A 12,111-nucleotide genomic window follows, 5' to 3' on the forward strand; every position below is an offset into this window, starting at 1 on the left:
ATTTTCACAAATTTAAATTGAGAACATTATTCTAAATCTTTATTTTCTTTAATTTTAAGTCAATTTTTTTAATTGCTTATTTGCATCATTTACAATATTAATGCAATATAAAAATTAAAAGTAATAATAAATAAGAATCTTATTTTAACTCCTTGTTTTCTTTTAAGTTTAAAATGCAATATTTAGTTTTGTAATTGCTTATTTGTGAAAGTTCTCTGTAATGTAAATGTAAAACAAACCCATTTGTTTACTTGTGTTGTTTATTGATTATGTTGCTCAGGGGAACAACATCTAAACCTGAACATGAGTAGAACATTTTACAACAATAGCTGGCATGGCAGTTTATTTTACCAACTGTATTTCCTCCCCTAGGTGAGGGTGATTATTATTATTATTATTTATTTTTGTTGTTGTTGTTTTTTGCACTAACTAGCACATTAACAAACAGTGGAACAATGCGGGTAGTAAAACGGAGGGAGGAGGTAAATGAATGGAGAGAGGTGTGCGTCGTCGTCGTTTTGGAGCAGCAGCAGCAACCCCCCCCCCAAAAATATAAATAAATAAGCAAATTAAAAAAAAAAAAAAAGCATGCCGCCGCCTCTCGCCAATAGCTGAAGCTGCACGGGCGCTGACATCATATCACTCCCACATCTCTGCCTCTCTTGATTTCAGCCCCACCCGCTCCTTCCCATTACCAAGTCGGTCCGTGTCCCTGTGTTATTTAAAGCCAGAGATCCTCCCTCCCTCCCTCCCTCCCTCCCTCCCTCTCCTCTCTCTCCCCCAGCCCAGTGTTGCATCCGTCTGCCTTCGCTCGGCTTCTTGTGTGTCTGGCTGTGTGAGAGGAGAGTGCGCTAGAAGGAAAAGAAAAAGCCAGGCAAGCCAGTGGGAGAAGCTAGAGAGTCGGCGGCGGAGAGAGAGAGAGAGAGATAGTCGGGGGAGGAAAGAGGCATTTTTTAAAAATACAAAAATAAAATCCAGCATCTGAGACAAACGGAGGGAGAAGGAGAAGCGGGGAGTAGCTATGAAATTCATCCAGGCTGTTTGCTTACTGCTTCTCTGTCCAGCTGTGAGCCTCAACACCAGGTAAGACAGGAAACATGCTTTGTTTTTGTATTTTTAAAAAAGGAAAAAAAAGAATGTGAAGGTGCTTTAATTGTGCGTTGTATCTGTTGAAGTGGGCTGTTGTCTTCCCCCCTCAGCCGGAGACACAGTTGTCCTTTTGTGCTGCTAATTTTTCCCCTTTCGTCCGATGCCTCCTCGCTTTTTTGGGACTTTTTCTGCTTCTGCTGCTGCTGGAGTTGAAGTCAGGGAGAGAAAGGACACTTGTGTTGCAGTGGCTTTAAAGAGAAAGAAAAAAGCAGAGCAGGTGTGTGTTTCTGCATATATAGAGACAGAGTTTTGCCTTTGAGAGAAGAAGCTGCGGATACCAGAAGAAGAGGAGGAGGAGGAGGAGGAGAGGGAGTTTTGATGATTAATTAAATCACTGATAAAATTCTTCTTCTTCTCGTTTGCCACCACGGCTTTAATGAGAGCTGATTCAGGGCTCCGGCTTTGCCACGCAGACATCACACGCAGGGAAAGGCATGCATTATAAAGAACTTGCCGGATAAAAAACACTTCTTTCTCTGCTGCTGAACTGGCAGCTTTGAATTTGGTTTCAACTCTGGCGCAATGCTAAACGCGAGAAAAGAACCCACCAGACGTGTTTGTTTAGCCTCGGATGGATGCTGGATTCGTATTTGTCGACAGCAGAGAGGTGAACCGACGATGTGTGAGTCGCATAACTGGAGGCTGCGTTGATGTCTGAAGCTCAAGTCGGCAGATCGAGCCTTTAATGCAACTTTTATGGCAAAATAAGTGTAAAAGAAAATGAGACTTTTTAACACTTGCTGAGCCATTTTCCTCTCTCGAGGTGTATCCTCGGTGGGCGCCGATTGCGACGCTACCTCTTGAGGGGCAAAGTTGCGGAAAGTAATTACGAGAACACACGGATATAATCAGAGCTTTATTAGATGGTTTGTTGTTGTTGGGTTCCAGTCGGAGAGAGAAAGATGGGGCTTCTTCCTGGCTAAAGGTTCATTTATATTAAAAAAGCCGCCCTAACTGGCCTGTTTTTGCCTTCGGGAAACACAAGATACGAGAGGCTAATCCTAAAAAGGGCCATAATTGAAAAAAATTACATCAATTGCAGGGGATTTAAATGATAATGTCTCCTCCTGGCTTCTTCTGGAGCTCCCTCCTCGATAAATTCAGTTTTCTCAGTTGCCATTATGGGAGTTAAGTCAAGAAAAAAACTTGTAATTGGACTTTGAGTGAAGATTTTTTCAGTATTTCTGAACTTTTGCACTCAAACTCGAAGGGTTTGGCGGGAGTTTTAGTTTTTAATGAAAAAACGACCATAGAAGGAGCGCTAAATGTTGTTTTCTTGATATTTTTTGTCCACGACTGGATTCAGTTAAAGCTTTCCATTTAGCTCAAGGGTGTCAAACTCTTTAGTTGAGGAGCCACATTCAGCCCAATTTGATCTCCAGTGGGCTGGAATAGTAAAATCACAGCATAATAACCTATAAATAACCACAACTCCAAATGTTTCCTTTGTTTTAGTGCAAAAATATTCACATTTAAGGAATTACGTTTTTACAAAACGTTATGAAGCACCTGAAATTTCTCAACAAAAATAAATTCAAAACGTTTAGTCACTGATATCTGGAATGTAATGATATAGTATCACACTTTGAGCAAAACAACAAGAGTCAGACAAAAAAACAAAATGTTACAAAAATTAGACACTAAATGATAAAAGCAAGAAACAGAATGACAGAATGAGACAAATGACATGAAACAAAACAAAAAAGAGACAAAAAATTTGACAAAAAGTTACAAAATGACAAAAAATGGACAAAAGCGAGAAACGTAACAGAAATGACACAAGCGAGACAAAAAACCCACAAAACGACAAAAAAGAATGCACAAAACAAATAAAGCAAAATACAAAATGTCAAAAATTAGACAAAAATCACAAGCGAGACAAAAAGGAAACACAAAACAACAAAAATATGAGACGAGCGACAAAAATCTGATGAAAAAGACAAGACAACATATTAGAAAAATGAGGCACAAAACGACAAAAACAAGACACAAAATAACAAAAAGTGGACAAACAACAAAAATTGGAAAAAAGCGAGAAACAATGACAAAACATGAGACAAATGACACGAAACTAAACAAAAAAGAGAAAAATTAGACAAAAAAGTTGCAAAGCGATGAAAAAATGGACAAACAAGACAAATGACAAAAGCGAGAAGGAAAACAACAAAAACAAGGCAAAATATGACAAAAATTAGACACGAAATGACAAATAATGTTAAAAATGACACAAAACAAAAACAGACAAAAAAATTGACAAAAAAGTTAAAGTGACAAAAAATGGACAAACAACAAAAAATTGACAACAAAAATGGCAAAAACAAGAAACAAAACAACAAAAACAAGACAAAATATCACAAAAATGAGACAAAATGACAAAAGAACAATGAGTAATCTAGTATATTACTTTATGATCTAAACAACTTGTCATGGTCTAGAAATTATTTTAAATTCATAGTTTTACTAATTTACAATCTGCAGTTAATGTCTTCTCTGTAATTTTTACACTTTACAAAGTTGGGCCGGATCGGACCCTCTGGAGGGCTGATTTTGGCCCGCGGGCCGCATGTTGGACGCCCCTGACTTAGATGATCCATAACATCTGTCTGCTCCGTTATTTTTCCACTCCTCTAGCGCTGGTTGACATGTTGACTGTTGGACTTTTCAGAAACACACAATTAGTTATTTTTTTAATAGCCGGCTGTAATTAGCTGCTAGCTGATGTGTTCTCTGCCCGACAGCGGCTCTGATTGATGGACTAAACTGTCGCTGATTTTCTCAGAAGTTTCCCCCCTTTTGCTTTGCGTTACTGAAAGTGAAACCTGCGGATATTTCCACAGCTATATGTTGTTTTCCTGCAGCTTGATTGCTTCTGTCATATTTTGGTTGCTTCTTCCGGAGGTCACGGTGCCTTGGTGACGCTTATCGCTTGTGACATCCTCTTTTATTTTCAGCGTAATAGTTGCAACACCGATCTGCAAAAAAAAAAAAAAAAAAAAGAAGAAGAAAAGAAAGAATAGTGACTGGAGCTGTCTGGTCTTTGCCTCGCTTTGCTTGATTCACTATCGTCTCATCATCAGCGGTGCGCGAGGACAGAATCCATTTGGTACGTTAACTGCAGCCTCCTTTGTGTGACCTGATGGGATCGCCTGCAGGAACCAGAATTAATGAAACAGGAACCGTGTCAATTTTTCTGCATGATAGCAGCGTTTTGTGCAGCCTTTGGTCCACGTCTAATTCACCTTTATAGCCTTAAAATCTGAAGGGACATCTCATAGACTTCCATATATTGAGCAATTGGACAAAAAGGCACAACTCTTAACCTTATAGAGCAGAAGTGTCAAACTCATCTTAGTTCAGGTTCCACATTCAGCCCAGTTTGATCTCCAATGGGCCGGAATAGTAAAATCACAGCATAAAAACCTATAAATAACCAACAACTCCACGTTTCCTTTGTTTTCGTGCAAAAATATTCACATTTAAGAAGTTGTTTTTACAAAACATTATGAACAAACTGAAATTTCTTAAGAAATATAAATTTGATTTCAGCAACATTCAGCCTCAGTTTATCATTTCCACAGTACAACTTCCAGATCACAGTGTCTACAAACTAACACATTTAGTCACAGCTAGTATTTTACTTTATGATCAACCGACAAAAGTCAGACAAAAACGGACAAAAAACAAGACAAATGACACAAAACTAAACAAAAAAGGACAGAAATGTTACAAAGCGACAAAAAATGGACAAAAATGAGACAAAAATTACATAAAAGACACAAAAGAGACAAAAAAATGACTAAGCGAGAAACAAAACAACAAAAAATACAGAAACACAAGCGAGACAAAAAAACCCTACAAAATGACAAAAATAAGACAAAAACACGAGCGAGACAAAAGAAACACAAAACGACTAAAACATGAGAGAAATGACAAAAGTCTGACAAAAAAAGACAAAAAACAACAAAAACAAGACAAAATATGACAAAAATGAGACAAAATGACAAAAGCGATACAAAAAAGAGAAAAAAATAGAAAAAGTTAGAAAGCGACAAAAAAATGGACAAAGCAAATTTGGCAAAAAATTAGAAACAAAATGACAAAAACATGAGACAAATGATAAAAATCTGACAAAAAAAGACAAAAACCAACCAAAACAAGACAAAATATTACAAAAATGAGACACAAAAGAACAATGACCAATCTAGTATTTAACTTTATGATCAAAACAACTTGTCATGCTCTAGAAATGATTTTAAATTTATAGTTTTACTAATTTACAATCTGCAGTTAATGTCTTCTCTGGAATTTTTACACTTGGAGGGCCGGATTGGACCCTTTGGAGTGCCGCTTTTGGCCCGCGGGCCGCATGTTGGACACCCCTGCTATAGACCTTTTTATTCCTCTAACATTCGTCATCTGGCTGCTCGTTCTTTCCCCGCATGAGAGCTTGATGAAGAAGTATTTGGCTCTAATTGAACGGATTGCCGGGGCCACATAATAGCGGTGCAGGGCCATGTGTCATTGCAGAAATCAATGGGTACTTAGGCCCAACACAAGGCTGCATTGACACCGGGCCCCATGAGATATGAGCGTCCAGCTCCAGGTCAGGGTTGGACTACAGTAAGACTTCTCTCTTCTGCATTTGGTTTGTTTTTTTCCTCTCTTACTCTTCCTCTTTGTCTGTGCAGATCAAACAGCTCCACCTTTTTAAACTTTCAAATATTCCCTTTCACGGCGTTTCTCGAAACATATTTGACACATTTTCTTGACACCGTCTTTTGATGTCTCCTACCTCAGCCCGAGTCTTCTTGGAAACGGTGATATCTGGTGGGATCTCCGCGAGCATCAAATATTTATGAGTATTTTGGACGGCAATTAAAAGGACTACAGAGAACCTTGGATCATAGTGCTGCAGGAATTGCTTTTTATAAATGAATATCTGGCTGTGGATCCGGGCCTATTGTACGTCTGTCCTCGGTGTTATATAGGGTCAGACATGAAAAGGAGGAGACTTTATAAGATGTGAGAATTAATGACGGAGCCAGATAGGTGCTAACCTTTAGAACAGCAGAATAACTCCTCGCATTGCATCGTAATTTACATTAAAATGATGAGTTTGTCGTAGATTCCTCTGCCTTAATCCGTCACAGAAACAGTCCACAGATCATCATTTACATCCGATCAATACTCTCTTCCAGCCATCAGGAGAGAAACTATGCACCGCAAAAACTCTAAATCTCACCAAGTCTTTCTATCTTATTTTTAGTCAAAATGTCTCATCCCACTTGATTTAAGATAAATTCACTTAACAAGAGACATTTCAGCAGATGGAGGGACTTGTTTTAAGACGATGCATCTTAAATATCTTGTTAAGTCAAACAATCTTGGAATTATCTTGTTTTGAGTTGAATTTTACAAGAAAACTCAAAATAGGTTTAACCCTCGTGTCGTCCTGCAGGTCAAATTGACCTGTTTTAAAGTTTGAAAATGTGGAAAAAAATATATTTTCACAGTGAAACTTCTGGTGTCCACATTTTCAACATTTTTGGGAAATCTTTGAACATTTTTTAGTGGGGAAAAAAAGAAATGTTAAAAATGTTTCTTAAGAACATTCACAAGAAAAATGTGCTGGATTTTGGTAGATTTTTATGTGAATGTTCTTAAAGAAAATATTAGAAGTTTTACTGATATATATGGAACCACTTTAGATATTTTTAGGATTTTTTTTTGAGGATTTTTACTCATTTTTTGAAAATACAAGAATTTTCTTGCCAAATGTGGGGGATTTTTTAAAAATCAAACTTTTAAGGTAAACTTTTAATGAATTATTGGAAGGTTTTGCAATTTTCAGAAATTTGGGAGATTTTTTTGCTGATTTTTTGGATTTTTTTCAGAAAAGGAAACAATATTTTTTGGTGCCTGTAAATGAAGACAACAGGAGGGTTAATACATCTCACATTAGGAGGTTACATGAAAGGAAAAATTATTTTTGAGTGAAAAACAGTTTTTTTTTTAAAGCATATCTGGCTTATTTTAAGACACCTAAGCTTGATAATCCTGGTAAAATAGAGCTTAAAATAAGTTTTCCCAGCTAATTTTGAGATCTCAATATTCTAAATATATCTTATTTCAAGAAATCTTACCAAGCTATTTTTCACTTGTTCCATTGGCAGAATTTTTTCACCTTTTTCAAGGTAAAAGTTCCTTGTAATAAGTTTTTTGTCTTGTTTTGAGAGGGGCATTTTTTCCAGTGTGTATGGTATTTCATCAAACGCAGTCTGAAATTCTGTTTTTTCACCCGTCTGACACGTCGGGAGAACTGAGCGGAGGTCAAGACGTGGAATTAGAGCGAACCATCGACCAGGAGGCTTGGAGGGGTTGATCTATACATCAATGGGATGGCAAACGGCTGGCGGGGGCTAACAAAGTGGATGCGTTGTTTACCACTCGGGTGTGTTTTCAAACAAATACGCCTCGGCTAAGTGAGTGCAGAGCTGGCCTATGTTTTCCTTCTTTGAGTGAAGCCCAGCTGTGTCTTTTTGCCTGGATTGCTATTGAGTGAAAGGTCCATCATTATCTAAATGAACTGCTGAGAAATGCATCGTAGCAGCCCTGCGCGCTGTGGAAACATTTCTGCGTTTTTTTTTTTGCAGAGCAGCACTTTAATGGGAAGTGTCTAAATGAAGATTGTGCACCTTTTTCCACAACGCACATCTGTTTAATTACAGAGCATGGCGTAATGTGTCATGATTTGTAGGCGCGGTAATCACCCGGAGAAAAACGAGCACGATTCCCCCGTTTTCGAAACAATGACAGATGCGACTTCCAGAGGTGGGATTCGGGTCCTCGAGATGAGACACAATGACGCTCGTGATGTCCTCGGCACAAATCAGACCGAGAATGATTATTGAAATTCAAAGGACATGACGTGATGGTCACACCATGGCAACCCGCGGCGGCCGGTAATGAAGTGGGCCGCAATAAACAGAACCTTCGGCGGCTCCTGTAAATGAGAAGGTAATTAAAAGGACTTCGATCTGTGCAGGTGTTTCATATTCAAGGTCACATTTCAGGTGCTGTGTTCTCTGCAGACATCTGGAATCAGGAGGAGTGTTTATTCCTCAAACTATGGAAGCATGAGTCACTTTGTTATCGCCCAAGTTTTATCGATATAAACCACAACCATCACGTGGTTTGTACTATGTTTATGCACCAGTAACTTCCAGCCAGGTGTACTTTTACCCCAGGGGGTTAATTCTGACAAAGTTAGTCATAGATAGATAGACAGATATATTTACCATTATAGATTAATGGTAAATGTTGATGGCAAAAAATCGGAAAATTGTATTATTAGTAAAGGATAATGGGTAAAATCACTCAAATAGTTACCTAAAATAATGCATAAGTTATGGATGCATCTATTGGTGATAGGGAAATAGATAGTATTTACCTAAAATAAATGGAAAATGGCTGTAATAGTGATAGATTATAGATTAAAAAAAACTTGAAATAATTACGTACAAAGATGAATATATGGTGGAACTATCAACAGGTGGTGGAAAAACAGTCACTTTGTTATGGCTCAAGTTTTATGGATATGAACAACAACCGTCATCTGGTTTGTACTATGTTATGCACCATGAACTATCAACCAGGTGTACTTTTACCCCAGGAGGGTAATTCTGACAAGATTAGTTAGAAAATGCAGTTTGATTTAAACTCCACTGACACTGAACCGAGGCTCTGAGGCATAAAAACAACAGCAGAGAGTCTAACTAGTTAGCTAAACGCAATGAAAAGTCATTAAAATTGATGGTTATTAGTAAGAAATAGTTAGCTAAAAGTATTAAAATAAATGCTTGGCTTAAACAACAAAATAGCTAGCTGAAAGCAACAAATAAAGTGTTAAAATAAGTAGTTAAATATTAGATAAATGGTAAATATAGATGGCAAAATTGGAAAATTGTGTCATTAGTAATAGGTAAAATAGCTCAAGTAGTTACCGAAAATAATGGATAAATTTTGAATGTATCTATAGGTAATGGGAAAATGGCTGTAATAGTGATAACTAATAGATAAAATACTTGGAATAATTACATAAAATGATGAATATATGGTGAAATAATGGAAAAACTGTTTAATATAATGGATATATGGCTTAAACATCCATGTTTTACCTCCTAATAGTGCTGTTAATGCAAAATTCACCAAACTGACCTAAATTCTGACAGACAAAACTTTATTTAGAGTAAATTTAAATCCATATGTTCCACATATGGAACATGCTGGGTTGGTGTTGATGAAGAGTGGAGCTCATCTGACAGGCCTACGTGGGCACGTCTGGTAAAAAAAGAAACATCGGGACACATCCTCCATCCCTCTACTTCTTCCTCCAACACATTTCAGACTTGGAAACTTATAAATAGCAAATAGAAATAGATGGTTATTAGTAAGAAATATTTCGTTGAGAGTATTAAAATAAATGCTTGTCTTAAACAAAAAAAAAGGTAGCTGAAAATAACAAATAAAGTGTTAAAATATGTAGTTAAATATTAGATAAAGGGTAAATATAGATGGCTAAATTTACTGTGATGTTAAAAGTAATAGAAAATTGTTCAACTAGTAATAGGTAAAATAGCTCAAATAGTTACCTTAAATAATGGATAAATTATGGATGTATCTATAGGTAATGGGAAAATGGTTAAATATTTAGCTAAAAGAAATGGAAAATGGCTGTAATAGTGATAAGTAAGAGATAAAATACTTAAAATAATTACATAAAATGATGAATATATGGTGGAAGTATCTATATGTAATGGATAACAGTTTAATATTTAGTTAAATGTAATGGATATGTTTCTTAAACATCCATGTTCTGCCTCCTAATAGTGCTTCTAATGCAGAAGTTTATAGTAGTGAAGTGGGCCGCAATAAACAGAACCTTCGGCTGCTCCTGTAAATGAGAAAGAAATTAAAAGGATCTGTGCAGGTGTTTCATATTCAAGGCCACATTTCAGGTGCTGTGTTCTCTGCAGACATCTGGAATCGGGAGGAGTGTTTATTCCTCAAACACGGGAAGCATGAGTCACTTTGTTATCGCCCAAGTTTTATCGGCGAACGACAAAGAAGCCGGCGTCTGCTTGATGTGAAAACTGGAACGTTTGAGATATTAGCGGGCCGGGAACGTCGAGGAAGAACCCAACACGTCTGACCTGCCATTAACTGGATCTTAAAGAGGCTCAAATGTGCCTCGACGCCATTATCAACCCTGAAACGTGTAGCATCGGAGCGTCTAACACTGACAGATGAATGCACTTCAAATGAGCTGCAAATGCTAATTGTCTAAAGCTGTGTACTGGTGAAAAATAGCCACAGTAATGGTATTTCCTCTGTGTTTTCTCAATGAATTATGTATTACCTTCAAGTGTTCTGCCTCGACTGTGTTGTATCGCCGCACTCGAGCCGGCAGAACATTTTCACTCCAGTTTGTCATCCTGCTTTAATCGGTTATTTTTAAAACAAACAGAAAGTCGGTTTATTTTCTGTGCTGAAGGAGGAATATCTAAAAGAGCTGTAGTTATTTTGCTGCTAAAATGACTGTTTTTTAATGGAAAATAGGAAGTTAAACCAAAACACTGCACTAAAAGATGCTAAAATGCTCAGCAGCGCTCAGAGTCATGTGATAATCGCCTTTATTAGTGACATTTTTTACATGAATCTGCTGTGTTTTTGTTAATTTTCTGTATTTGCCGGTGGAAAACAGCCTCCCCAACATTAATGAAAACCAAAATCCCCAAACACTGTGTGAACTCTGGTGTTCTGGAACAAAACAGAAACGAACAGATAGTTGGAGTTGTGTTTTTCCGCCTACATCAAGGTGTCAAACTCATTTAGTTCAGCCCAGTTTGATCTCAAGTAGGCCGCACCAGTAAAATCAGAGCGTAATGACCTATAAACAAGCACAACTCCAAATGTTTCCCTTTGTTTGAATGCTAAAAAGTGCAATTCTAAAAAATGTTCACATTTAAGGAATTATTTTTTAACCCTCGTGTCATCCTGCGGCTCAAAATTGATCCATTTTAAAGTTGGAAAATGTGGGGAAAAAAATATATTTTCACAGTGAAACTTCTGATGTCCACATTTTCAACATTTTGGGGAAATCTTTGAACATTTTTTGGTGGAAAAAAAATGTTAAAAATGTTTCTTAAGAACATTCACATAAAAATCTACCAAAATCCAGAGAATTTTGCTGGATTTTGGTTGATTTTTATGTGAATGTTCTTAAAGAAAATATTACAAGTTTTACTGATATATATGGAATCACTTTAGATATTTTTAGGATTTTTTTGAACATTTGTACTTATTTTTTTGAAAATATTTACAAGAATTTTCTTTCCAAATTTGGGGGATTTTTTTAAAATAAAACTTTTAAGGGAAACTTTTAAGGAATTCTTGGAATTTTCTTCCTGAAGGTTTTGCAAATTTTCAGAAATCTGGGGAATTTTTTCGCTGAATGTTTGGGTTTTTTTCAGACAAGGAAACAATATTTTTTGGTGCCTGTAAATAAGGACAGCAGGAGGGTTAACAAAACATTATGACAAACCTGAAATTTCTTCAGAAAAATCTACAAAATTTCAACACTTATGCCTCAGTTTGTTATTTACACATTACAACTTACAGATCAGTTTTTATACAAAGTTTTTCTACTTTTTTGGAATTTGATGCTAATAATTTCTTTGCATGCTGCTTGTTTTTTGCTTTTTTTAAACCAAAACTTCTATTTATTATTATACTTTTTTCTTTGGATGACAGAAACACATTTTTGAGTCTGTAAAAATACCCAAAAACGCATGAAAATTTTGCACACACATCAGGAAAAATATCAAAAAATTTGATCTTTTAAGGGAAATGCACACATGTGGCAAAATGGCTCAATAGCGCCCCCTGCAATATTAGTCCCAG

General features: G+C 36.7%; 1 protein-coding gene across 2 annotated transcripts in view; it reads left to right on the forward strand.

Annotated features, from left to right (window-relative positions):
• The first annotated feature begins 789 nt into the window (after window positions 1-789).
• Window positions 790-12,111, forward strand: part of luzp2 (leucine zipper protein 2) — a 241,349-nt gene continuing 230,027 nt past the window's right edge. Inside the window, exon 1 of one of the 2 annotated variants that reach the window (XM_055009732.1) lies at window positions 790-1,083. In XM_055009732.1, the coding sequence (XP_054865707.1) occupies window positions 1,022-1,083 (62 nt within the window). In that variant the 5' untranslated portion in view covers window positions 790-1,021. The remainder of the gene's footprint in view (window positions 1,084-12,111) is intronic. The other variant, XM_055009731.1, reaches the window with a different exon arrangement.

Source organism: Amphiprion ocellaris, chromosome 1 (genome assembly GCF_022539595.1).
Source record: "Amphiprion ocellaris isolate individual 3 ecotype Okinawa chromosome 1, ASM2253959v1, whole genome shotgun sequence".
Classification (NCBI taxonomy): Eukaryota; Metazoa; Chordata; class Actinopteri; family Pomacentridae; genus Amphiprion; species Amphiprion ocellaris.